Source organism: Xiphophorus hellerii, chromosome 18 (assembly GCF_003331165.1).
Source record: "Xiphophorus hellerii strain 12219 chromosome 18, Xiphophorus_hellerii-4.1, whole genome shotgun sequence".
Lineage (NCBI taxonomy): Eukaryota > Metazoa > Chordata > Actinopteri > Cyprinodontiformes > Poeciliidae > Xiphophorus > Xiphophorus hellerii.
The window spans coordinates 27,174,829-27,201,543 of NC_045689.1; the positions used below are offsets into that span (position 1 = coordinate 27,174,829).

A 26,715-nucleotide genomic window follows, 5' to 3' on the forward strand; every position below is an offset into this window, starting at 1 on the left:
AATGCAGAAGCACAGCAAGAGATGCCACCTGCGACCTCGGAGTGCTGGGCTTCCCTCTGAGTGGTGTTCATTTAGTTTGCTTAGAGAAGAATGTTACCCCCAATGCTGTCGCACTGAAATGCAGAAGCGACTTATGAAGTAGTAGGTACGTACACCGCCAGACGTATTCATTCCCTTTTCACATTTTGTCACGTTGAAAACACAAACTTCAATGTATTCTGTTGGAATTTTATGTGACTTTAGTGCGTATGTGAAGAAGAAGAAGAAGAAGAAGAAGTGTTCAGTGTTTGTTCTAAGCAGAAAATCATTTGCTAATCAACTGAAAGGTTTGATTTTGGTAACATCTTACCAGAGCAATCCCTTCTACATATTGGATGTATTCCTCACATGGCTTATGGTAAACTCTATGGGAAATTTGTGTGGTTTATTATTATTTTTTTCTTATCTTGCCTCTCCTGGGGAAAAAAAACATCAATCAGTTGCAACCCAGGCAAGTTTTCTGTTTCATTTTTCTTGCTTATTTTTATATAATATTTTATTTGATGGCTTTTAATGACGCAGAACAGCGAAGTCTATATTGGTGTTGAGGTTTTAAGAACTCTGGACGGCATTTGATTAACCTAAAGTTCAACATCTCAAACAGTCTATGCAGACTCATCAAACCTGAACAGTATCACTTTCACGGAGCACAGATTCTTTAAAACACAGAGAGATTGGCGAAAACATAACTCTTACTTTTAGAAAACACAAAAACTGAGAATTAAAGCTGTCAAGGCATTTAGAACACATTGGGAAACTGAAAGTTATAGAGAAACTGCCAAATTAAAACACTACTAGCAAAGTTATTGAAAAGATGGTTTTGTAGAGTAATCTTTTTATATTTAACAGTGCAATAAATTGGCAGGTATTTCAAGGGGTGCAGAATAAAGCTTGCCCACATCATCATTCATACAAAAAACCCTGACTGATTAATACTAATCCTACTGACAGATCCTTCCACATATGGAGTTTAGCTGGACTGCCTAGACTATAGGTCTGCTGTTGTGCGTTACTCGTTCCATTTTTAGATGATGAACTGAAATTAGAAACGTCTTTAGTGAACAAAATTGTGTGCACAAACAAGGAATTTGACCTTGGTTTCACATGTATAATGTACGGACATTGAATATATTTATATGCACGTACAGAGGAAAAATATAAAGCACACAGTGAGAGGTTGTGTGCATCAGAGACATCTTGGGAGAAGAAGCAGTGGAGACTGGTTTTTGCTAACAGTAATCTATAATCAATCTATAGCGTTGAGCTAAAGGTAAAAGTCTAACCAATTGTGTGCAGAATGTGTGGGGTCTGCAAAGATGCTGGTTGCCCATGCTGCTCTTTCTCTAACCCTAGACTTGAACAAGTCCTGTATAGAGGGAATGCCTGCCACAATTATCCACTCTGCAGACCTGATTGCTGTTGGAGTTTGGACCTGTACACAGGAAAGATTCAGTACAGATTCTGGCCGTGTACAAGTTGACCAGCAGATCCTGTGGAAGGTTGTACTTGTCGAGATGCATCAAAAAGTACAAACTTTACTATTCTACCGAGCAGTGTAAGGCTAACTCAGATCCCAAGAAAGGGGTGGTTCCTAAATATCTGAAGTGATCCACAGTGAGCATGATGTCATGGATGACGACGGGTGTTCGTTCTCAGTAAGTCTGAAATCATCTCCACAGTTTCGAGCGGATTAAGCTGCAGCTGGTTCAGACCACACCTGTGCCCTAGCTGTTCAACTTCCTGTCTGTAAGTGGAAGCATCATTGTTCTGGATCAGACCAATAACGATGGCGGCATCTGCAAAACCTGAGACCAGAGTAGTGGGTAGAAGACACACACCTGAGGTCGACCGCACAGCTCTAGAGTGTTTTATAACCTAACCCGGACTTGAACCTCAACACAACTTTAACATTGACCTATGCTGTGTTTGGTCCCTATGGACAAGCCTTTCCAAAAGAGCTTCATTTATCCTGAGAATAAATCACACACAGGTGGACTATGCTAATTAGCTCATTTTTTTTAAAGGTAGTTAGATGGATTGGATTTTATTGAGGGGAATTGGAATAAAAGGGGTGGTGAATAAAAATGGTTACCACTTTTTTAGATTTATTTGGCAACATTTTGGAAACCGTTTACCCCTTTGTGTTTGTGTTTAACGTAAAATCCATGTAAAATACACTTAAGTTTATTTAGAATGAACCAGAACGTTCTGGTTCGTTCTTTCATTTAGGCCTGTTGTGTTGGTTCCCAATGAGCTACATCCATTACTCAGATTGAGCACAGGCTTCATCCATCTAGGCTTGACAGATTGAGAATTTGGTTATTTCCCCCCCACATAGCTGGTCTATGCACAGCCACACATTCTCCGCGGAGTGTTCTGCAGAACCGAGCCGTGCAGGTTCTGATTGTAGGCCTGCTGCTGGGTGGTGTTCATGAGAGCCAAGCAGAACAGACCCGCCATTTCCCGTTCTCAGAGGTCCTCTTTTTTTTTCTCCTCCTTTCACGGCGCTTTGACGCTGAGCAGCAGCGGGCAGTAGGAGGAGGGAGAACAGGGAGAGGAGGAGGAGCGGCGGCGACAACGACGACTTGCGGAGCGGCGGAGGCAGGGATCCGGTGTGCTACATCGGGATGAGAGCGAGACAGAGACCCGGGCCGAATGAGTCAGCGAAAGAAACCTCTCTGTCTTGGCATTTTTAAAATCCGAATGAATCGGGATTGACCCTGGCTGAAAAAAAAATCTAGTCTATATATTTTTTATATATATTTATTGTTGTCAGATTTCGATTTCCTTTATATTCCGCCCTCCCCTGGTCCGCGGCTGCCATAGCCTAGTTTTGATTTTTCTTTCCTCCGAGCGAGGTGGGAAAAAGGGGGGGTCTTGAGAGGCTAAGGAGGAGGTGGATATCAAATTTCATTTTTTTAAACAGCTGGGGAAACGAAAATCTAACTTCGGAGACTAAAGCCGTTCGGGCTTCACATTTTTTTGAGTCTTTTGTTTCATTGAGTAAAGCGAAGATGTCGGGACAGAGCATTACGGACAGGATAACGGCAGCCCAGCACAGTGTAACGGGATCCGCGGTGTCGAAAACAGTATGCAAGGCCACCACGCACGAAATTATGGGCCCAAAGAAGAAACATTTGGATTGTGAGTATATCTGCACTGTTCGCTCCTGGTTGAAAGTTAAAACCACGGCGTAGCTGCTCCCAAATGAAACCGGGCTCGGTTATGGCGATGGTGGAAGCTAGGAGAAGGCCTCAAAGCCTCACCGGAGGCTACATGCTAGCAGATGCTGCTCATGACAGGGGGATTACAATGTTTTCACGGCGACCACATGCCTTGTTGATATTCTAATAATGGGTGTTTAATTTGTCTTGATCCTATAGTATGTTGTATTAACGCTTCAGTAGTGTTTTCTACTCCTTTCATTACGTTAGTTGTCATATTAGCTTATCAGGCTACCTGGTTCTGTCTCCAATACTTGACACATAGCTTGAACGTGTGTCAAGCTATGTCGTGGTGCTTTGTACATTACAAAGCACTACGTTGTTTCTACGGGTCTTAAAATATCAAAATTCCCGATTTGGGTCCATTATATGTTTTAAAAATTGAAAACGAGTGATTGATACAGCTCCTAAGATGGAGTTGGCATACAAATTGTTACTTGAGTAAATGACTATTTCACTGCTTTCAAGCAGCCATGTAAGGGTTAGTGTTCATTTTATGACAGGTGTTTGTCAAAGTAAATTATTTCATTTAAAAGCTCATTCAAAATAATGTAATGTGATATAAAGATTATGTGTGTAGGTTAGAAATTATGAAAAGTATATCATTTTAAAGTCCAACATCCTGAGGTCATTTCTCTGAAACTAAAAGTTGCGACCTGAAACCAGGGCTATAATAATGTTAACCCAGTTAACATTATTACCTCCTGTTGCAAGTTTTGGGAGGCTTAAGGAGAAATTTAATGTACACAGTTAGTAAAAAAATGCCCAAGTTGTCCACATTTTAGAGAGCATAGTCTGAAAGTTATACCATTAGTCATCCTTTGAGCTATTTTCAGAACTTTTGCTCTTGTTTGCGTTCTATAACACATTTTGTGCACATTGTACTTATTTTGGAAAACATTAAGAAGTAATAACTTATTTCCTAGGATTGTTTGAGCTTGGGTCTTTTATATCTGGATTATAGGCCTGGCTATGCATGAATTCAGTTTTAAAGTAGAGTAATTGTTATAGTTTAGAGCAACTAATTAGATTGTACTGATTTTCTACTAATTTCAGCACTTTTGTTGAATTTCTACAAATTTACTGTAATAGTAAGAGCTTTCCCAAGGTTATTGGTGACATTGAGCAGAATATATTGGTCTCCCAACAGCTCTTATAGCTCCACTGAGCTTCCTTTTCTGATCTTTACAATTTATTTGTTTTTGTTTTTCTGAGCTGTAGGCCCCCTTTGCATAAAACTCAAGATGTATCAAAATGCTTTGAATAATTTGGGTGTTTCGGATACTACTGTAAAATGTTCAGCAATACCTTTTTCAATTGGATAAATATTATTTGCTTAATTGCTTTCAATATGCATGCTAGCAAAATTTTGAAAATAGCTCTGTATCTGAACATATTATTGTTTCTGGAACACTATTGATTTTAAGGAATGTCAAATTTAACAAAGTTAAAAATTAACAGAGCTTGGAATTCTGAAATTCGTCATTGTTTTTCTTTTTTTTTTTTTTCCTCTCAATTTACATTGAAACCGTTTTTGTCAGTGGTCAGAAAAAATGTAACTAGATTTAAGGAATACCTTTGATCAGCTTTTGTACAAGTCAAGCCAGAACTGAATCATTTTAAACAGGTTTCAGACTATCAAAATACAAATGTATGAATTTTAGAGCTAACATTGGATTAGTGAAAGTGCACAAAATGTTAATTTGGGTGAATTCCTTTGCTTAGTTGACGTTCTGCTTGAAAATTATAATATACAGATGGATCAAACTGTATTGTTATCCAACTTTATGATTAGCGTATAAGCATTTATCAGTAAGTCAGTAAAAAAAGGTCAAATGCAGCCTCACCATATAATTGAGTACTATTCTGTATTTCTTGCAAAACACACTAATTGGAGCAGAAATATGTGTGAAAGGAGAATATTTTGATCCTATGATTAAATGTCACCATCTTAATTTTTTTTATATATAAAATATAATATTAGAGTAACAGTTTATAAATGTAATTTCCCCTCATTTGCCAATTTGTGTTCAGTTTAGGTTTAGGTTGTTTCGTACCTGACATTTTCAGTCAGTTCTAGGAGGATGACGGGGATATAAGTTGGTGAATATAGTGGGGGCCTGATGGGGAGCAAAGGTTTTGGTTGTCATACATTTTCCCTACTTTATGAAATGCTAATAGAGTACATCTCTCTTAGCATGTTATTTTTATGTTTTTTATAGATTAATTTTCTTAATTGTCAACTTTTATACCATTTCCTTTTGTAAATAAAATGTTCCACACTGGTTCAATGACAAAAAATTTGTTTTCTTCCCTTTGGGACAAACTTTTTAACTATGCATTGAATGATTTGTTCTTTCTCAAGTAAGTGCAATGCTGGTAAAACATTGTTAAAGGCTTAATTGTTGTGATGACTTCCTGAATGCGGAGTGTCAGAAAGAGCAAGAGCTTCTTAAAGAGACAGGGGCTCAATTTTATGGCGTTAAATTGCATAGTCAAATTTCTTTAAAGTCATGGTTAATACATACAGCATTAAAGTAACATTGTAAGTTGATTTTGCAATGAAATTGCACAATATGGCTGAAGAATACATAATACTGCCCCTTTCAAATAAGAGGATGTTATGTCAACAACAACTTTGACACAATAAAGAAGTTGACTTTAAATGCAAAGCAACATTTAATTAAAGACCTGATTTTCCGTGTTATGTTGATGCCTCGCCTAGACATTTTATTTCATTTTGTGCACAATCACTTTTTGTCTTTATGATGTTTCAAGCTAGCGTACTGTTAGATATTTGTACTCGATTTTTAAACCATCAAAAAAATAAAAAAACCAATACAGGAATTGTGGAGCAAACCATTACTTTGAGTGAATTTTTACATAAAAACAGAACAAAAATCCACAGACCTGGAATGTATGTCTGATACATGCACTGCTGTGTGGGTAATGCGATACAAGCTGTGGTTTTCTGCTTCAGAAACATGGAGGTGACTGTAAGGACACAGACTGTGGCCCAGGGTTGCGGAAGGCGCTTCCTTTCTCACGTGAATCACGGAAGAGGCGGCCTCTGCTCGGCACAAGAGCAATTGTGCAATTTTCTGCATATCGACGGTTGCTTGCAAACGCAATGGCAGCAATAAAGGTGGTTTTTGTTGGCGCTCCAGTGTGATGGGTGAAGTTCAGTCACAATAAACCCTGTGTGTTGTCAGACTGCGAACTCATCACAGCGCTTTGTGGACTGAAACGGCTGAAAGTGGCTCCCTGAGCTGGTTATAATAAGTTATTGTGTTGCATGTCGCAGGTTTTGCACGCGTGTTGTCGCTGAGGTTGCCCCCTAATTGTGAGATGAGTGAATGTTGTCGGACTGCTAGCTTATTCTAAGGCAGCTAGTAGCTATTTTATTTTTTTATCATGTTAACATATTATTGGTTTTTGGTTGCTTGTGGTGGCAAACAGGAGGAACTTATGAAAAGTTTAAAAGGTTCTTTTGTGTCTGTGAAGGAAACCCAGCTGTCTTCCTGTTACATAAGGGAAGAAATGCATGTCATCATGCTGTGAATAGGTGTGCCACTAAAAGTAGATAAGTTTAGTTACTTATGAAGAGCATAAAAAATGGTATATGTTATAAGTTTTTATTTTCCATAGGCCTGTTGCAATAAGTGATCAATCAATTAATCAATTAATCAATCAATTAATCGTTTGTTTTGATAAATCAAAACAAAGTCAATCATTTCCATGATTTATAATTTTTGTCTTTTATCTCTCTTCCTTCCCAAAACTGGTTGACAAAACTCTTCAGTCTGGTGCAACGGTATCAACTAGCCTTTTTTTTTTCTTCTTCTTCTTCTTTTTTTTTTAAGGCCAATTTTGTTCAGAGAATTCATTATTCATTTTATTTATTTTGTATATTTTTAAAATTTCTTCCAGTTCCAGTGTCAAATGTTCATTAGCATTTCAAGTTCATTGATCTTTGAGAATGTGTTCTTGCATTGTTATCATTATGTTACTGAAAGATTTTCTCAAAACAACAATATCATCGTTTACCGCAATAACTTTCGGGAAGATGTATCGCTCAGCAGAATGTGTTATCCTGACGGGTGTAATTTTCTTCTGTCAATACTTGAGTTAAAAACACCTGCAGCTGTTGCGTAATATAAAAAAGAGCAAAGGTAGCTTCAAACGACTTTCAGATATTTCGTGTTGCTAATGCAAAAACGAGAAAGTAAATTAAGTAAGCTGTAATTTTTGGTTGTTTCTAAATAAATTTGACTTCACATTCTAAAGTTTGAGGGTTCATTGTTAATTTCCCCCCCACAAAAGATAAGAAATTGATAAACCACACCTTTTTAAAATGGGTTTCAAAGTCATAATATAAATATATTGTCATAATTTCTTATCACTTGACTTGAATATTAACTTGTTATATAACAGCAGCCGGTCAGAGTTCTCAATTTCTTTGAGGACAATTGTTATGTGTTAAATTGGAAATAAGAACACTGGATTTAAAAAAAAAGTTTCTTTATTTTTTATTATTTTTTGAACAACAAACAGTCTCTGTTTGCAATCTTTGTTATTCATCACTTGTGGAATATTATTTCAGTTCATAATGTGCTCCGAGTACTTCCTGGTAGAGCTGAAGGTTAGAATAAAAGCATTGGCTGGTTACCTCTATGGGGGTGTATATGTGTATGGAGGTTATAGAAGGATTTACAGAGCGTAGAGTAACGCAGAGCTGCAGCTCAGTCTGGAAGAAGACTCTTGCATATTTATCTTGTCTGCAAGAAAGGAAGACTCAGTTGTTTGAGGGGAAAAAATTATATAGCTTTGGATTAAAAACTAAGAGCCACATAGCATTTTTAAAAAAAAATTGTGTCCAGTATTTTACCATATACATTATTTTACTTTTTACAGAGCTTTGTCTAATAAAGAATGCTTTTTTTATAAAGTTCATATTCACTGAACTACTTACTGTAATTATTATATTTCTATTTGTTTATGGAGTCAATTTCTAGTTAGTTTTAGTTTTTACAATTTAGCAATGAAATGCTGTTTAAATTGCCTTACATTGTTTTCCTAAAGCTTATAATTGCCATTTATGTTGGATTGTGAGACGAAAATGCATTGATGTATCCACAAATCAGACTGTTGGATGCCACAATAACCAATTATACTGGACGATAAACTGTCCCAGAAATTACTGCAATAAACAATAATGTTGTTTTTAAGACGATGTTTTAAGTGATGTATTGATAATGGCATAATAATGCAGGTTTTTCTCCTCAAATACTAATAAACTTTTAATTTTGTAAAGAACACTTCACACTTGGAGCTGGAAGATATATTAAATATCCTAAATAAAACCCACACAACCAAAAACAATAAATAAAACGGAAATAAAAACCACACACAAACCGAAACCACAAATAAAATGCATTATGTCTACGCAAAAAAAAATATTAAATTATCAAGCTTATTTTAATTTAAAGTGCGATTAATTTCTTAAGTGTTAGTTGGATTTACTGTGGCACGCATTCTAAAAGACTCATGTAGAAGAAATCAAGCCAGCTCTAATGGGGAAAATGGGGCGTTACTTTAACGTTTCAGAAATGATCATAACTTTATCATTTATTTTCCTACAAGTTAGCAAGTGAACTGAAACAAATTTGTTGAGACCTTGACTAAAAAAAAATCCTTTTCACATAGAAACTTTCTGATAAAATGCTAAACATTTGCTACTTCTACATCTATTAATGAACTGATGTGTGAAAAAATAATTCTGATAGTTTTGATAAATTTCCACTCAGTAATTTTGGGACGATATTTGCATACCAGTCATATTTTCATTTAGCATCGTTGTGCTTTACCTTTGTGGTTTTTGTTGTTTACCTTTTGAGATTATGGTAAATTTATAGTTTGAGGTTATAACAACAACAATTTGGAACTATGTAGACTTAAAGTCTTGAATATGTACTTTATTAAAGGTCATCTAGAGTTAAAAGGGGGTAAACTTGTATAAGTGTGATAAATCAGTGTAATATCAGCCTCCCTGGTTATGGTGAGGCAGAGCTAAACCAAAGCAAAGACGATTTGTGTCAACCAAGGACAAGTGAACCTACATACATATCATGTTGCAGTTCTTCAACATGATATGGATAATGGTTTTTTATCTGTTTTTAGATATAGGTATTTGGAGCATGTTGTTCGTTTTACTTATTTTTATGTAAATCCAGTTGCACAGTATTATCTGTAAAGGCCAAAGAGAGGCAGCACAATGTCAACGGTGAAAAACAGATTTGGAGAAAATGACTTACTTTGAGTTTTATGAATCATTTGAATTTTTGGTATTTGAAGATTTAATTTGTGAAAAATCTGGAATTTAAAAAAAAAAAGAAAATTCCACCAACAATCTCCTTGAGTTTCCGTAGTTCAGAGTGATGTCGGCGCACGCCAATGCTGCCCATTAGGTTTGACCGGCGTGTTTTATAGCTTCTGTTTATTCGGACTTCGAAGTCAGTTCAACTCCATGACATAAAATTGGGGCCAGGCTAAGATTGTTTTTTTTTAAAATTATTATTATGAGAATAAATTCTCATGACAATTTCGAAATAATGAAAATTAAGTCTTAATATTACAAGAATAATGTTGTAATATCAGAGGATGAAGTAGTAACTTTATGAGACTGCACAAGGTAAAAATGTATATACGTATATCCAGGCCTTTTTCTTATTAAAATAACCTATTTTCTCATAATTTTAAGACATTCTTCTGGTCAGATTACATCTTTATTCTGCTGAAGGAATAATTAATATGAAAACCACTTTTTGAAAATGTTTTCTGTTGTGTAGTTCCTTTCTTTCTTTTTATTTTTTAGAAAAGAAAGCGAGGAAAAAAATCAACTTAATATTGGACCTTGTATAAAAAGAATTATACCATATCATCCAGCCCTATTACATACAGTAGCGTTTAGTCCTAGAAACAGGTGTCATATCAATGATTTACAAGAAAAAAAAGCTCTCTAATTAATGAGCTGTATTTCCTACTCAAGGTATCGTAACAAAAACAGTCACTTAAAAAGTTTGGTTAAGTCACAATCCATTAATACTTAAATGGTTTCCAAAGGGCTGAGTAACATGTTATTCCATTATGTAGGACAAATAAAAATCAGTGTTTGTGTTTTCCGTAAAAGCGTACTAATCTAGAGGCTGACACATGCATGCAAGTTATATTTTAACAATCCAGATATGCAGAGATTGAACGCGCAAGTTAACCCACATAGATTAAACGGTCACCAAATGGATAAACCAGCAACACAACTCGATTTCTAATCTTGCGAAAATGGTCCCAAAGTTTTTAAAACCGCTTCCAACTAAAACATACAAACTCTTAAACTCTGCGGAAGCAGGTAGAGGCTGAGCACTGGCCAAAGTTTGATTTAAACCGAGGAGCTGGCTGAGGAAATCATTAATCAAACGGGCTGCGAATCAGACGCAAAGGAACATGATGTCAGCTGCTGTCTCCTGACAAAGCCACCATAACCTGAGCTGTGCATGATTACTGCTGCCAGGCCAAAGGTTAACGTTACGAAGATGTTGTATAATTCTCCCTAGCTGAGTGTTATTCTGACACCTTAAACACACCATCATCATGTGTGTTTTACAGATCCACTACGGTACTTTACATAACAAAACAGTCTTCTGCATTATGAGTGGACATTTTTAACAGAGCGACTCCTTGAATGGATCTGACCTGTACGAAATATTCGACGTTGTTGTGGCGTCATATGGCTGTTACGTGAATTCATTTGAGTCTTGTGGATTGATTCATTTTGAAATTATTCCCCCCCTTCCTCCTCCCGGCTCTTCTCGTCTTCGTCAACCTCTTCTTCTGGGCGGTTCAGCCAGCCATGCTAACCACAGCTACCGCTGCTTCTCTGGAAGGTTATTCTGTCCTAGTTGTAGTACCCCCCTCCCCTCCCCTCCTCCTTTGAAAAAGTCAAATATAGGACAGAAAGGGAGGCCCATATACTCGGTCGGTCTGATCGCTGCCGTGAATGGCAGGGTCATCTGCGCAGCTGGGGCCCGGCTGTTCAAACTATGATCATTAAAGCAAAGTACGAGCAAAGGAAGTGGGGCAGAACATGAGCGGTTAATGTCCTAATGCAGTGCACTCACTGGTGCCCTGGCCAGGCGGTGCGTCTTCACCATTAACAATCAGACTGGGCATTAACGGCTTCAGATGCAGGGCTGCGTGACTGCTTTCACACATAATTTTCCGTTTCATTGTACTGCAGAAAATGTGCTCATTTAACTGCTTTCCCCCCCCCATTTCTTTTCTTTTTTTTTTCCAAATATTTTTACTAAAGCCAATCAAACAAATTACAACATATAATTCTTGTTGTTAAATCTCAGTTTTCAGGTCAATTTTCCATCATTGTAAGCATATTAACAGTACTGAAAGTCATTTCTGTTTCTCTGATCAGGGATTTTTTTTTTCTTGCTCATGTTCCAATAAACAGCTGATTGACATCGAACTTTAAAGATACAAAAGATGGCTTGAACTCACAAATCAGTTTTGCACTTTTATTTGACAGTCTTGAAGACTTCATATTTTGACCAACTTTGTCTCCATCTGAGCAGCGTTTTTGTTGGGTTTAAATAGAAACATCCTGAAATGGGTGTAAAACAGTCATTGGAGACCTGATTAGATAAAATTCCTGGCCTCAGCCCTGGGATCCACCCTTTTCTTGTTTTATAGGAAGGGTGGAGCCTCTATCTACACTCAACATTTTCAACAAGTCAAAAGTAAACGCTACTCACTTCAAAAGAGAACCGAGTAGCTGATGCCATCATGTAAAGTTCACATTATCCGCAATACAAATGGAAACCTCTAGGCATTAAATAAGGGTTTGCAGACTGACATTTAATGTGTTGCGGGCCAAATGTCTAAGGAAATGTTAAATTCCAACATGTTTTATTTAATTTAATGGAAACCAGAGAAAACGGGAAGTACTGGCCTGTAAACAAGTTGACTGATAATTAATCTGTACTGATCATAGAAATGATTGATTAACAAAAAATATGTTCATGTGAATCATGTGTAAAGTTAACTTGGACCATTAGTCAGTTTTCCACATTATTTTATTGATTTCAAAATATTTCTTATTTTTATTAAAAATATAGGTGCTGCTTCCTAAACCAGCTTCCTAATTAAACTGATGGATTTAACAAATCTGATCATACCGGTTTTAAAAAAAAGCTAAGGAGTAGTAATTTTGGTCGTTGTCAAGTAAAACAATCGGTTGAGTCGTCTCTGAATACATATTTATAAGTCACATATTTTTTTTACACTAAAGACTGCACAATATAAAAAAAATGAATATTGTTTCCATTATTATTTTAATGACCGTTTCATCTGGGTATATCCTCAAATTATGACAAGAAAACAACTTAGTTGGAGTTTCTTTAAGAATTTTACCTGAACATTTCAAACCCTCATAAAACATTTTCTGCGGCATTAAACCATCACGTCACGTAATGGCAAAGGGAACCTGGATAATTAGCAAATATCTTTGAAATTGTGATCACAATAAATTTGTTTCAAAGGCTTGTCGGCATAGAAAACGTGTCATTTGAGGCAGCAGATTATACTATTATTATTATCCTCTGGTAATAATCCTATGAAATAGGCTTGGTTGAAGATTTTTTTATATGACAACAGCCGAGTTGTTTTATGCAGTTTTTGTGACTTAAAAAAATTGAACCCATAATGTGATCAGTCAGGGTTTTTTTTGGGTCCCATTGAACACAGTAGAGAAAAAAAATTATAATTTTAAACAAATCTGCAAAATTGTTGACTGTTTCTGTAGAAACAGAAACACATGAGAATATGAGGATGAAACCTTCAGGGTTTCCAGGTGTTTGCGTGTGTTTGGTAATAATTGCAATTTTGAATTGTTTCCAGATTTGATCCACTGCACCAACGAGATGAACGTGAACATTCCCCAACTGGCCGACTCTTTATTCGAGAGGACCACCAACACCAGCTGGGTGGTGGTGTTCAAGTCGCTCATCACCACACACCACCTCATGGTGTACGGCAACGAGGTGAAATATTCGCTCGCATCATCGCCGTCACACAGTTCCCCAGAGTTCCCACTTTAACCACTCTTCTCCTCTCGCAGCGTTTTATCCAGTACTTGGCTTCAAGGAATACACTTTTCAACCTCAGCAATTTTTTGGACAAAAGCGGCCTACAAGGTAATGCTTCGAAAGAGAGGCGTTGAATGTATTTTTCTTTAAAAAAAAGAAGAAGAAAAGCTAATGTTTTTTTTTGTTTTTTCTGCGGCGTGACATTGCAGGCTACGACATGTCTACGTTCATCAGAAGGTATAGTCGGTACCTGAACGAAAAAGCCGTCTCCTACAGACAGGTCGCCTTCGACTTCACAAAAGTTAAACGAGGGTAAGACTGAACAAGCTGGGATTCTCTCCTCTGTTTACTGCAGTAATACAATCTTGTTCTTCATAGCTGCAGAGATAAACTGGCCAATTACTAAACCAACTTTTGTTTCTATTTCTTAAAATTCTGTCATTTTTTTGTTTGACCAACTATCCACCTCCAAGTAATTTGTCGACTGTGACAGTTCAGTAACTTGAAGATCAGAACACAAGTCTTATTTTTTATACATTTTAAGTGTCAATCAGATATTGGTTGATTCTATCCATCCATCCACCCATTTTCTAACACCCTTGTCCCTTAGTGGGGTCAGGAGGTGCTGGTGTCTATCTCCAGCGAACGTTCCGGGCGAGAGGCGGGGTCACCCTGGACAGGTCGCCAGTCTGTCGCAGGACACAGAGACAGACAGGACAAACAACCATGCACACACACTCACCCCTAGGGAGAATTTAGAGAAACCAATTAACCTAACAGTCATGTTTTTGGACTGTGGGAGGAAGCCAGAGTGCCTGGAGAGAACCCACGCATGAACAGGGAGAACATGCAAACTCCGTGCAGAAAGACCCCGGGCCAGGAATCAAACCCAGGACCTTCTTGCTGCAAGGCAACAGTGCTACCAACTACGCCTCTGTGCAGCCCTGGTTAATTCTAATCTTTTTTTATTATCAAGGGGAAGTACCTCAGCTTGTTATCAGTGCTTGCTTACGAAAAGTGAACCAGGAAAGGCCTACATCGCACGCATATGCAAATTTAGTCCTTTGCCTGCCTCTACTCAGAGAGAGGCTGCGATGAGAAACTGAAACAGAAAATTAAGGAAGATCAGAAAGCCATATTACCAGCATTTGTTAAATGTTTAAAATATATTAAATTTACTGTTTACTGTTGCATGTTTGTAGATCTGGTTTTAACAACAATGATAAAGTTGTGAGAAAAAAAAAATCCATGTTTTTCCCTGGAATCACTTTATTCAGTCTTTTGAACACAAATATTACATATACAAGGGATGTTAATCAACATACAATATTATATCGATTTGTTTGGATGATACGATGTTTCTCTCAGTCTGTTACAATACAGTTTTGTTTAAATTGTGATGGCTATGATGTCATATATGCCAATTCAGTCCAGTCATTTTCATACATCTTTCACAATTTACAAAAATAACTCGAATGTGATTTGAATGTCTTTATTTCTAACTTATTTCAGACATCAACTGTGTTCCCCCAGTTGTTCTGAAAAAATAATCACTGATTAATCATTTCAAGATCAAACAGTGACGAGAATCTTCAGGATCTAATCACTGCAAAGATAATGGTCCCCTTTAGAAAATGGAAAAAAAAATTTAAGTGTTATACATTTATATATAGATTTAGAAACTTCTCCTCACTGTGAAATTCACAAAAAAAGTAGAATCATCTGTATTAACTTAAATTAGTATTGTTATCTTCCTTAATTTGATTTATTTTTTATTTTTTGCCTAAAATATTTTTTTTCTAAAGACAGAGGTGGTGATTTATTTTTTTATTGTTGCCAAAATCACTTTCTCATCAAATGGCAAAACAGAACCACAGTAAGTTCTTGCCGGAAAAATAATGTATTTATTTTAATAAACTATACATTTCTAAATAAAATGTCACAAGCCCATGTCACTAAAATGTTGTGCCTGCGCTGCGTCTCTCTCTTTGCCCATTTCCTAATTATAATAACTAAAAGCCATTTGAGGTTTTGGTGTTTTCATTGGAGAAACGGCATGTTCAAATATGCTAGTTTGACTTAAGAGACACATTATTTCCAATGTTTTCTTTAAATTCGTCTGACATTCTAGACTATTTGTTGCCTCATTAAGTAACCATTACTCTACATGTCCAAACAGAGTCGACGGTGTAATGAGGACTATGAACACAGAGAAGCTGCTCAAGACTATACCCATTATTCAGAACCAGATGGACGCCCTCCTCGACTTTAACGTGAGTTTCCGCTAAAGTCTCGTTCGGCTGAAGTTTATAGGCTACGTTGTGTTTTCTAAACTCACATTTCACACGGTTTGTGCCTCAGCAAATGGCAGCGCAGTGTCTTATAATAGAAGTAGTCGTGGCTGACTGCCTTTTCTTAGGTCAATGCCAACGAGCTGACTAATGGAGTCATCAATGCAGCCTTCATGCTCCTCTTCAAAGACTCCATCAGGCTCTTTGCTGCTTACAACGAAGGCATCATCAACCTGCTCGGTGAGACCTTAAGCTTTGCTCTTTTTTTTTTCTTTTTTTTCCCCCTCTGTCAGTTTGTGAATGTTTGCACTAGTGTTACAAACCGCATCCTCTCCGTCCCAAACAGAAAAGTACTTTGACATGAAGAAGACTCAGTGTAAAGAAGGCCTGGACATTTACAAAAAGTTCCTCACGCGCATGACCCGGATATCGGAGTTCCTCAAAGTAGCCGAGGTAGATGCCGCTTCATTTTCACACTGAAAGCTGTTGCCATAAATGAGTTCAACTGGTTTATTTTTATTTATTTATCCATTTTTAAACAGCAGGTGGGAATTGATCGAGGCGATATCCCAGACCTCTCACAGGTGAGCAACATTATTTCTTATTTTATTTTATTTATTTATTTTTAGAAAAAGCCATGCCTTGCTTTGCTTCCTATATTTCCAGCTAAGATCGTCCCTGTGTTTTCTTTTTTTCTTTTGGTCTGCCTAAAGCACAGATGTAGATTATATTGAGATGTTGATTAAACGAGACATGTGACTTTAGAGATGCACCAATCAGAATTGTGAGTTGCCGTTTTTGTAAAACATGGCTGTGCCACTGCCGATTTTGGCTGTAAGAGCTAAAAACCAAAGAAAAAAAAAAAGATGAAGATTCAAAATATTTCTTTCTTTCTTCAGGTTTTCATGATTGCGCGAAGTAAATTGTAAAACAGGCTGTTATGAACATTATAAATCATATACCAAATGGTTAGAGTTGACATTCTTAGCTGACTTTAGCATCTTACATTAGCGATTAGCATGAATGCCATGACAAAAACAGTGATTTCCATATGTTTTGCATAGAGCAGGGCTGGGTAAATTTTCCATAAGGTTACATGAGTAACTATGGTTACCTTTGAGGGTCAAATCCACTAAAGTGTGACATGCCATATTGACAACTGAGATCTTGTTAGTATCTTCCTGTAAGTAACTCTTGTCTAGCAAAGCAGTTGATCTTATTGGTGTAATAGCAATCACTATGTAGTGGTATTGTAAACAGAGGTCACGCTAGATTCTTTGTTCTCAGTCATCTTGACTGCCAACATTCAAAAAAATTGGTCATGTACTGTTTTTACCCTTCAAGTTATAATCATATTAACATATGCTATTTTGAATTTTTATGCGGTTTGGTTAATATTCACCTAGTAGATCCCATCACACATAAAGCAGGTAAATGCATCTAAATTTTACTCCATAGTGACAAAAATCACTGACTGTGGCCCCAATAACTTATAATAAATAAAATTACAGACTCCACTTAAATTACGGTCACTTCAACTGCTGGGTTCTGAACGCACAGCCTCACAAATTCCTCCTGGTCGCATCTACAGAGAAATCTGCGCTGATTCATCATTTGGATCCGTCTGATCCAAACCGATTAATAGAACTCTGCAAGTTTTTTTATCCTATGCGCGGCGTGGACGTGCGCTTTCACGATGATCTTTTTGCGTGGTTTCCCTTCCCCGAAACGGACAGAAGTTATGTCTGCCGCTCTCCTCCTGGGCGCGGGAGGGTAACGTGAACAAAGAAGGCTCCTTTTATTGAATGAGTTAAGGATGAATTAAGTGTAATTCTTTGCAGCGGCGGAGCCCACATTGGTTGTGCAGCGCACTGCGCATGTTACGGTCTAATTAACTTCTGCGCTGTCATTTATTTCATCAAGACAAACCACCGGCTCTTTTGTTTAGACTATAAACGGATTAACAACATTGAAAACTCTTTAGTTTTCTCTATTCTGTATGTAATGGAGACTTGAATTAAATGCGCCATTTCAACCAAAGGTTTTGAATGCGCTTCCTAACCCAGACACTCCAAAGCGTCCGGTCCATAATTTTTCAAGAAAGACGCATTTAGCTCAGTGTCCATGAGATGGTATTCAGAAAGGATTTTTTTCATTGATTGATTTTAGTTGCCTCTACGATGAACTCTTTGCGTAAAGTCTATAATGTCTGCCTATGTGCACCAGTCAAGGGTGTTAATTATAACCTGTCAAAACGACCGACGGGCTTTAAATTTTTTTGTCGTTTAAAAAAAACCCAACCGGTCAAATACGGATAATATTCGGTTAACGTGACCTCTGATTGTAAAACAGAAATCTCAGCAACTTTATGATTTAAAATGACAAAAACAGACAATCCCACAAGTCGTCTTGTTTTCCAAGACTGCAGGTCACTTCCAGTCCCAATTGGATTTGGTTCTGGTTAGAATATAGTAAAGTCAATGTTTTGTAGTTAAAATGGAAATGATTCTCTTCCGTTCACTAGTCAGTTTCTTGGTGCATCTCTAATAATTTTGCATGATTATTTTTTTTGGCCGCATGTTTTTCCTGAAGGGGACGCTTTCCCTCTTTTTGCTTCCGATCCTCCCTCTGCTCTTCCAACCTGCGTCTGCTTCAGTAAATAAAGGTGTTTTTTTTTGTTGTTTTTTTAAAGTCCACCCTATAGAACGAGATCAACTTCATTTTGACAGCTTTATCTCCAAATTAAAGTAAAAAAAAAAAAAAGAATAAATAAAACCACACATGCTGCTGCATCAATATATCACCCCGAAGAAATTGAGTTGAAATGCTTTTCCCCCTCTGACTGTCACCACCTTTATATTCTGTATTCTCCTCCCTCCTTTATCTTTCCACTTTAGTTCACGGTTTGTGTAAGTACTGTTCTTTCACTCTTCTTCTTCTCTGTTCGTGACTTGCCTCAGTGTTGTCTTTTTGCATGCCTCTGCTCTGACTCGTGTCTCCCACATCGTGGTGAAACGCAGTTGAAGGATAGAACCCTCGCTGTGGTAAATTCTGCTTTACTCGGGTCGTGTCGTTGAGGCAGCGTAGTTCGTTCTCCTGTTTAAAAAAGAAAAATGGCTGCCCTGTCGTGTTTTAGACATGGCCGATTCAACAACCGGGTTGTTGAAGGAGCTGTGGTGCAGTCCGTCATCCCACACAGATGTTACTCTCTCATCCCAGAGTAGCTTTTTGGCTGGAATCCGGTCATCGCTCAGTGGTTGGTGACTTCCACCCTGGAGCAGGTGTAAATCTCTGAAATTGGCTGACGACTCATTTGTTTCCGATGGTATTTCATGAGGTTTCGTGCTATCCTGCTCCATTGTCGTTGCCCACCACTGCCCGTAATGGTGTTGATGTCCGTTCATGTAAGATTTTCGACGTGTCAAGCCGTTGCTGACTGTGCGCTTTTTTTATTTTTCCCTCGTCACACCAGGCTCCCAGCAGCCTCCTGGAAGCTCTGGAGCAACATTTGGCCTCTTTAGAAGGGAAGAAGGTCAAAGACTCCACTGCAGCCAGCAGGTACTTTAACTCACCGCCGTGGTTGCTGCTTTTCTTTCTGCGTTTGATCGACAATGATTGCTCATTGGCTCTGTTTGTCTTTTTTTCTTTCTTGCTTCAGGGCCAGCACTCTATCAAACGCAGTGTCATCATTGGCTAGCACAGGGATGTCTTTCACTAAGGTGGATGAGCGGGAGAAGCAGGCAGCTCTAGAGGAGGAACAGGCCCGACTCAAAGCTCTCAAGGTTTGTGTAGAGATCGAGATCCACTCCATGAACGCATCTCGTTTGACTGCTTTCTTAAGTTGCGCTATTTTTATTTTTTTTCCCCAGGAGCAAAGGCTCAAAGAGCTCTCGAAGAGGCCATCTTTTTCCACCACTGATACATCGCCGATCTCCACCACTGGGGGCACCATCAGCACAGCACCAACCATCGACCTCTTCTCCACACCCAGCTGCTCAAACGGGTACTGCTTTCACATAGCCAATAGTTATTTATTCGCTTATTTAGGTTAAATTTTTTTTTGCTTTCTTGCGTCAAGTTTAGTAGATTGCTGGACAATAAATTGTCTCAGAAATTATTGCAATACATGATATTGTAGTTTAGAGATGATTTTCAAGTAATTTATTGATAATGGCATAACAATGCAAGTTTTTTTTTTTCTTTCCCCACCGTTTTTCTTTATCGCCAGACTGAAATCTAGTGCTGCTTAATAATCGGTAATGTTTACGTTGACTTAAATTTAAATGTCAAACATGAATTTTGATTCATCTCTCTTTGTTTTTAACGTTTTTCGCCATCACTATTTTCGTATTGCCATCTGAATACACGCAGATTCAGAAATCAAAAAGGTACATTTCACAGCATTTAAATGAGACTGTAGCCTCATTTAAATGCTGGGTAAACTGGGGTACCCAAATGCTCACTAAAAACTGGAATATAAGCATTTTGCTTAAATATTTTTGGAACCTACAGATGTGACCACTATTAAAGCCGTTCATGGCAAATGCATTTTCCTGCAGTCTCTGAATATTCTCAAAACTGCAAAAATATAAAGAAATCTAGTAGTCTGTACAGTTGAAGTCCTTCAATCGGGTTTTACTGAGACTGCATGTTTCAATTCTGTGATGATGCACATCACTGAACATAGAGCTGGTTAAAGGAGCTTTTGTTTTCTTACTTACCCCCAGACAGTTATGGTTCAGCAGTGGGTTAATAAAACCTTCTGACGTGATGTTTGTTTTTTGTTGTTGTTTTTCTGGACGCAGTGCGGTCAAGATGGAGAGCGACCTTTTTGACCTGCAGCAGAGCTTCCAGTCCTCCATGCAGTCGGCCTCCACAGGCCTCCCAGTGGCCACGGCGTGGGCAGGTAAACCTTTTTTTCCTTTTGCCCCTTTCTTCTTGTCATCCTCCACCAACACTGTGGCTATAGACTTTGGCTCTGCATGCTATCCTTCTCTTGTTGCTGTTGTCTGACTCTGATCTCCACCTCTTCCTCTCCTCTTCACTCTTGTTTCTCTGTCATTTTTTTCTTCTTCTTTCCTGTCTCTCTCTTCTCTTTTTTTTCCTCCCTCTGCCTGCATAGATCCTTTCACCTCTACTGAAGCTGGAGATGATTCCATGCCAAACCTTAACCCTTTCCTGTCAAAACTCGTTGTCGATGCCACTCACTTACCTGTCGTGTCTTCAGACGGTGTTAGCTTTTCCTCTAGGACATCCGGTCATGAAATGTTTGGTGGTAACAACTCATTTTGTTTCTCTTCCAAAGTCTCTCGCCTCTCTCGTTCATATATCTGTAAAATACTTAAGCGCATGATTATCCTGCATGTTTGATGTGCTTTTGTAGTCTGAATATTTTGTCTGTGCAGATCTTCTTCTCTCCTTATACTTGCCAAACTCAGATTGGCCATCTTTTTGTTTTGTTTAGCAAGATATGTGATTAAAAAAGAAAACCTAGAGCTTTTTACTATTTAGCCTGTCAGTATTTAGCTAACTTTTAATGGTGATGAAGTGAAAAAAAAAGTTTTAAAGGTAAATCTTTTGAGTTCTTACAAATAATCAGTGTTAGAGGTGCAACGCTACATGAATGTATACTAAAATTTTTTGTGTAGCCCTTTCAGTTCAGCACACATAATATGTTGTTTTAAACATGCATTCATGCTGAAGGTCAGTGTGCCGGACTCTCTGTTCTCTACTTTACAGTTTCTCATTTAGCAACCTAAGCATAGAGGGGGGGGGGGGGGGGGGGGGGGGAAGTTGGATCACACCAGTGCTTTACATCAGCGTTTTTCTCCACACTAAACTTAATTACTAACCCGAAACGACATCCAGCTGAACGTAAGCGTCAATGCTGCAGAGACAAACAGGCTAAAGTCCAAATCCAGCTGCCTGTCACATTTAACCAGTCCCAAATATCCTCAGAGTCTTTATAGCAGACGGGCAGCTCCGCTCCGGTGGCGTCATGGCAGAACGTTTTGCTTTTTGTGGGTTTACACAAGCAGGTTCTATGGTGCATTCAAGTACAACTTGTACATAGAGGTGTCTTTTAAATCACAGGGTGTGAGCGCATTTGCAAGAAATTTTAAATTTGTACATTTAAAATTAAGGTCTTAATATGTCTCAAATTTTCAACCAAAAAAAAACAACAAAACAAATAAATGCTCATCACAGGTTTTAGGTTTTGTCTTCGTATGACTATTTAGTCCTGTGAATTCCATGTAGTAGTTTTATTTCTCACCGGACTTTTCTGTCAGACAAACACAGACATCTTCACTGCGTTCTGTGACTCAAAGCGGTTGCGGATATCGGTAACTAGCTTACTACCTTGTAAGCTTTTTTTTTTTTTTTTAAATCATTCATCATGGGTAAATACAAATTCATTGCCAATTAGCTGGACGGCGTTGGTTCTCGCCACTGCCCCACTTCTGTTACCCATACGAGTCTTTGTGCATTCTGTGCAAAAAAAACTTTAAAGTTTGACACTTTGGGGGTGAAGGCTTTAGAAAACGGTATTTAGTTTGAAAAGCACAAAGTTGCTCCCAAAAGCCAGAGACTACAGAAGTTTCACTGTTTCTGCTTCACTTGATTGAAATACAGCAGGATCCCTCAACTGTCCTCTACCCTTAAACTTTGGGTTAAGGGTAGAGGTACCTTTGGCATTACAAAGGTATTTAAAAGTTTTAAATGGGACTGATTTGAGTGAGTTTTACTTTTTTTTTTAAATCTAATATCAGCTCAATGTTCTTCCTAAGCAACATTTACCATTTTCTGGTAGTTTAATAGTAGTTTAATAATCTTTATTTGTTGACAAAATCAAACCAGGTCTCTCCTCTATTCTGATCACTTTTGGAAAGGCAAAAAAAATATAAACATGACATTGTGAGAACTACAATCCGGCACCTTTAGGAATGAACTGATTTTTTGTTTGTTTGATTTTTGCCACTAAGGGCTTCAGAATTTTCTATGTACAAAATTGCAAAATCAGTCGTTATCTGTCATTCGGACATTTTGCTCCCCCGTTTCTCTTTTTGCCATCTTTACTTGCATTGATTTTTCTAAACAAAGCCTTACAGTGCGAGTGGGTTCAGGCTTTGAAAGGAACAACCGCATGCATTGGTCGAGAAACTTTACAAAATGAGCACAAAATGAAGCCAAAATTGAGTGATTGTCATTGTGTGCAAAAAACTAACTTAATGTTTGTGTTAAATTAGATTCTAGTCCTGCTGCTTAACAGCATTTTCAAATATGAATCACACCATCTTTTAAATACCTTTTGACACTTAACTTTTTGGAACGATTGTGTCAAAAGTTCAGCCGACTGTAAAATCTGCCATCGTATCTTCTGTGTTTCTGATCCAGATTAGGTCCATGTCCTACTGTTGATTCCCAGTTAGCTTTTAGCTACTGCTCTTGAACAGTTTGGTGTGGCTTTGTAGTGCTCAGATGCTGTAGAGCTTTTAAGTTGAAACCTGTTCTTACACTATTTTTGATTCTCCAGATCGTTACAATCCCTTTACTGACACAAACTCATCAGTTTCAACCAATTACAAACGCACAGTGCGGATAGAGCACTCCATCTCAGGTACTACAACGGCTCAAAGCCTTGACCTATGTTTGCTGGCAAACATAGACTCCTGTCCACAACTCCCCAGAGCCATTATTTTAATACCTCTAGCAAATTTATTAGAATTAAAGGAAGAGTTTTACATTTTGGGATTTTGTTTTATTTTATTTTTTAAAGTTTGTGCTTTTGTTACTACTAAACGTGTAAAACGGTCACATCGCCAGACCAGATCATCAACTTTTTATTTGCCAATATCTTTGTGAGTTGGGGGAAAAATTCTAATTGCATCGAGCCAGATGTCACATAATCATCTCTCGATGGAGCCTTTGTAATGAGAAGATGTTTTAGCTAAACGCTAACTATGTCCAAAATAAGCATATTTGTACATTTGACAAACTGTCTTATAGCAGTTTCTAGAATAAAGCCTTAAGTTTGTAAACTTGATAAGTGGTATCAAGTTTACAATATTAAGAGCTGTGTGAAATCTTGATTTAAAAAAAACATTTTAGACAAATGATTGGGTTTAAAAAGACAAGTTTAAAGTTATCAGTGTGAAGCATTAAGATTATTGCTGTAGCTATCAGTTATTTTAGTAATCGATTATTCTATCAATTTTATTCTAATCGATTAATTAAAAATGGCACATTTTTTAGTTTTCATTTAACCATTTAAGCTTTTTTCAGAAATGGATACAAGTATGCACATAAACTGATGATGCAATTCCTTTTTTAAATGAGGAAAGAAACATTTTATTACCTAAAAATCAGCAACATGTAACATTTCATTAGTGTACCTGTTCTCAATTAATCAATTGTAGCAAAAGATGCATCTGCAACAAAAACATGCTTCTAATGTTATTGACGATTATTTCAATAACCGATTCATCAGGATTAATTTGATTAATTGTTTCAGCCGTAACAAATATGCTTTGATTCAAGCTATTTCTGATGGAATTAACATCAAAACAGTGCAGGGCGGATCTGTTTAATTTTTCATTTAATCGATTAATAATTAGATATCAAAAGGTGCCTAATAGGACTTTTTTTAAAACAGAATTTAGACAGGGTGAAATTTTTTTTGTCTTAAATGCAAAACGTACATATTGTATAGTTTTGACTTAGTTACTGCTCTTACTGTGTTCTTCTTTCAGCAAATGACCTTTTCCCCACTTAATCTCTATACTCTGGTTAACGACTAATCGTTTGCTAAATTATTTCACGGCCATTTCAACAATCGATTAATCACAGTTAATCATTTCAGCCCTAATTAGATTAGGGTTTTAGTATGATTTTAATTTTTTTTTTTAAACGTAGCAGGTCTGATGAGCTGGTCTGGAATGATCTGTGATATTGCTGCCAAATATTAAATTCCTATCCAACGTTTCAAAAGATTGATTCCCAAAATGTTCCAACTTTACCTTTAATCCCTTGTGGGTTGCTAAATTTTTATGCTGCAATGTTTTACTTTTATACCTATTTAACAGATCTTCTGAAAGATTACATGAAAAACTTGTTTGAATAAAATAGATATGTGTAAATAAATATATAAGCACTTTTTTTTTCTTGCTTTCTGTATTGCTGCTGTCATTCTTTACCTGTTTCTGACCTGTCCTTGGAATGCTTTTCTTCTTCTTTTCTTTTTCTTCCCGTTTTCTTTGCCGTTTTTCCGGCTGCTTCACTCGGCCTGTCAGACTCCTTCTGTGGTCCGGTGTCCGTTGCTCAACACCTCCCACACCAGGCTCCCTTCCCCACTGAGCCCTCTACTGTAGCAGGTCTATTCAGAGGTAGAGTACGCCAGGCTCGCTCTCCTCTCATTTTCTGCTCTGCTTATGCAATCCTGCTACTGTGCTGTTTGGGAATATAGTTCGGAAATGCTGTAGCTTTGTCAGTCAGCTTTCTCGTCTCTTTTCCGAAGGATACTCAACGCCTCAAGCCCCTCCACAACCGCCAGCAGTGGGCCTGCAGGTGGACTTTGAGTCGGTTTTTGGAAACAAAGCCGCCGCCGGCGGGAGCCTCAACTCTGACGGTGACGATTGAATTTCATGGGACTGAATCTTGCTTAATGTAGCACAGTAGTGTGTTGTTTTAAAAGAAAAAACAAAACATGAATTTTGAACAAAAAATAAAGCAATACTATATTGTTTATTTTCCCTGTCAGATCTTGCCGGAGGCATCCTGAAGCCGACTCTCGCCGGCTCCAACCAGCCGTCCAATCAGCAGCCCGAGAAGCTGGTGTCAGACGACCTTGACTCTTCCCTGGCCAACCTTGTCGGCAGTGAGTGCAGCGCTTTATATTCATCTACGCTAATGAACATGCATCTTCATTAAGACACACAAACTAAAATGACCGAAATTGTTCCACTAACCGCTGCTTGACGAATGTTGCTTTCCAGATCTGGGCATCGGAAACGGAACGATGAAGAAGTAAGTGACGGTTGATTGGCTGATTGGTGGATGGGGGCGGCGTGCGCGTTATCAGCTCTGTGCTGCCAGCTGCTGCTGACGCCAGCTCTGTTGATCCGCAGTGACATGCACTGGAGCCAGCCGGGGGAGAAGAGGATGACCGGCGGCACCAACTGGCAACCCAAGGCTGCGCCCACCACGACCTGGAACCCTGTCTCCATGGTGACACAGACGCGCACATTTAATTATGTTTATGTCGGCTGTAGTTTTTCCTTCAAATCTGAATTTTAAAAAATTTCAAGTCTTATTCAGAGCTCCAAAAAATAAGGATTTTAAAAGCTGAGATTTTTACTTACAAACTGTGTCATAGACGACCAGCAGTGCAAAAGTATTCACACCCCGTCAACAGTATTTCCCTTTTTGAGAGGTTACAGACACAAACCTCCAATATTTTATTTTTATGTGATAGACACTTTTTAGTGTAAAATGTAAGAGAGGAAATACATACACACACACATATATATACATATATATATAATTTTATATTATTTTTTTAAAGAAATTGACTAAAAAGTTTTAAAATCTGAAAAGTGTGGCATGCATTTGTTTTGGGCCTTGTGCCTCAATACTCTGTGGAACCATTTTGCAGACGAGTAAACTGAAATTTTGCTCATTCTTTGCAAAACAGCTCTACCTGACATATGAATATTAGGGCTGCATCCAACGATTATTTATCAATTAATCAGATAAAAAATTAAATGCATAAAAAGATGAAAACAAACAAATAATTCAATACCTTTTAATATAAGAAAATAACATTTTATTTTGTAAAATACAATAACATAGCATTGTGAACTGTGAAGCTAAAACTTTACCCCTTCAGTTTAGTATAAAACATGTTTACAGGCAAAAGTGTTTTTATCTTAAATGCCAAATTTATTTAAATCTTCTACAGTTTGGCTTAATAACTACAAATATGTTGTTGTTTTTTCAACAAATGGTCTTTCG

General features: G+C 37.7%; 1 protein-coding gene across 9 annotated transcripts in view; it reads left to right on the forward strand.

Annotated features, from left to right (window-relative positions):
- The first annotated feature begins 2,469 nt into the window (after positions 1-2,469).
- picalmb (phosphatidylinositol binding clathrin assembly protein b) overlaps positions 2,470-26,715 on the forward strand; it is a 29,529-nt gene continuing 5,283 nt past the window's right edge. The window contains exons 1-20 of one of the 9 annotated variants that reach the window (XM_032545192.1): positions 2,470-3,183; positions 13,227-13,369; positions 13,447-13,522; positions 13,624-13,726; positions 15,594-15,687; positions 15,834-15,945; positions 16,052-16,158; positions 16,248-16,289; positions 18,603-18,614; positions 19,178-19,263; positions 19,364-19,487; positions 19,575-19,708; positions 20,511-20,611; positions 20,828-20,980; positions 23,240-23,323; positions 24,996-25,088; positions 25,220-25,330; positions 25,463-25,579; positions 25,698-25,728; positions 25,830-25,929. In XM_032545192.1, the coding sequence (XP_032401083.1) occupies positions 3,054-3,183; positions 13,227-13,369; positions 13,447-13,522; positions 13,624-13,726; positions 15,594-15,687; positions 15,834-15,945; positions 16,052-16,158; positions 16,248-16,289; positions 18,603-18,614; positions 19,178-19,263; positions 19,364-19,487; positions 19,575-19,708; positions 20,511-20,611; positions 20,828-20,980; positions 23,240-23,323; positions 24,996-25,088; positions 25,220-25,330; positions 25,463-25,579; positions 25,698-25,728; positions 25,830-25,929 (1,953 nt within the window). In that variant the 5' untranslated portion in view covers positions 2,470-3,053. Of the gene's footprint in view, positions 3,184-13,226; positions 13,370-13,446; positions 13,523-13,623; positions 13,727-15,593; positions 15,688-15,833; positions 15,946-16,051; positions 16,159-16,247; positions 16,290-18,602; positions 18,615-19,177; positions 19,264-19,363; positions 19,488-19,574; positions 19,709-20,510; positions 20,612-20,827; positions 20,981-23,239; positions 23,324-24,995; positions 25,089-25,219; positions 25,331-25,462; positions 25,580-25,697; positions 25,733-25,829; positions 25,930-26,715 lie in introns of those variants that run through there. The other 8 variants (XM_032545193.1, XM_032545199.1, XM_032545194.1 and 5 more) reach the window with 8 other exon arrangements.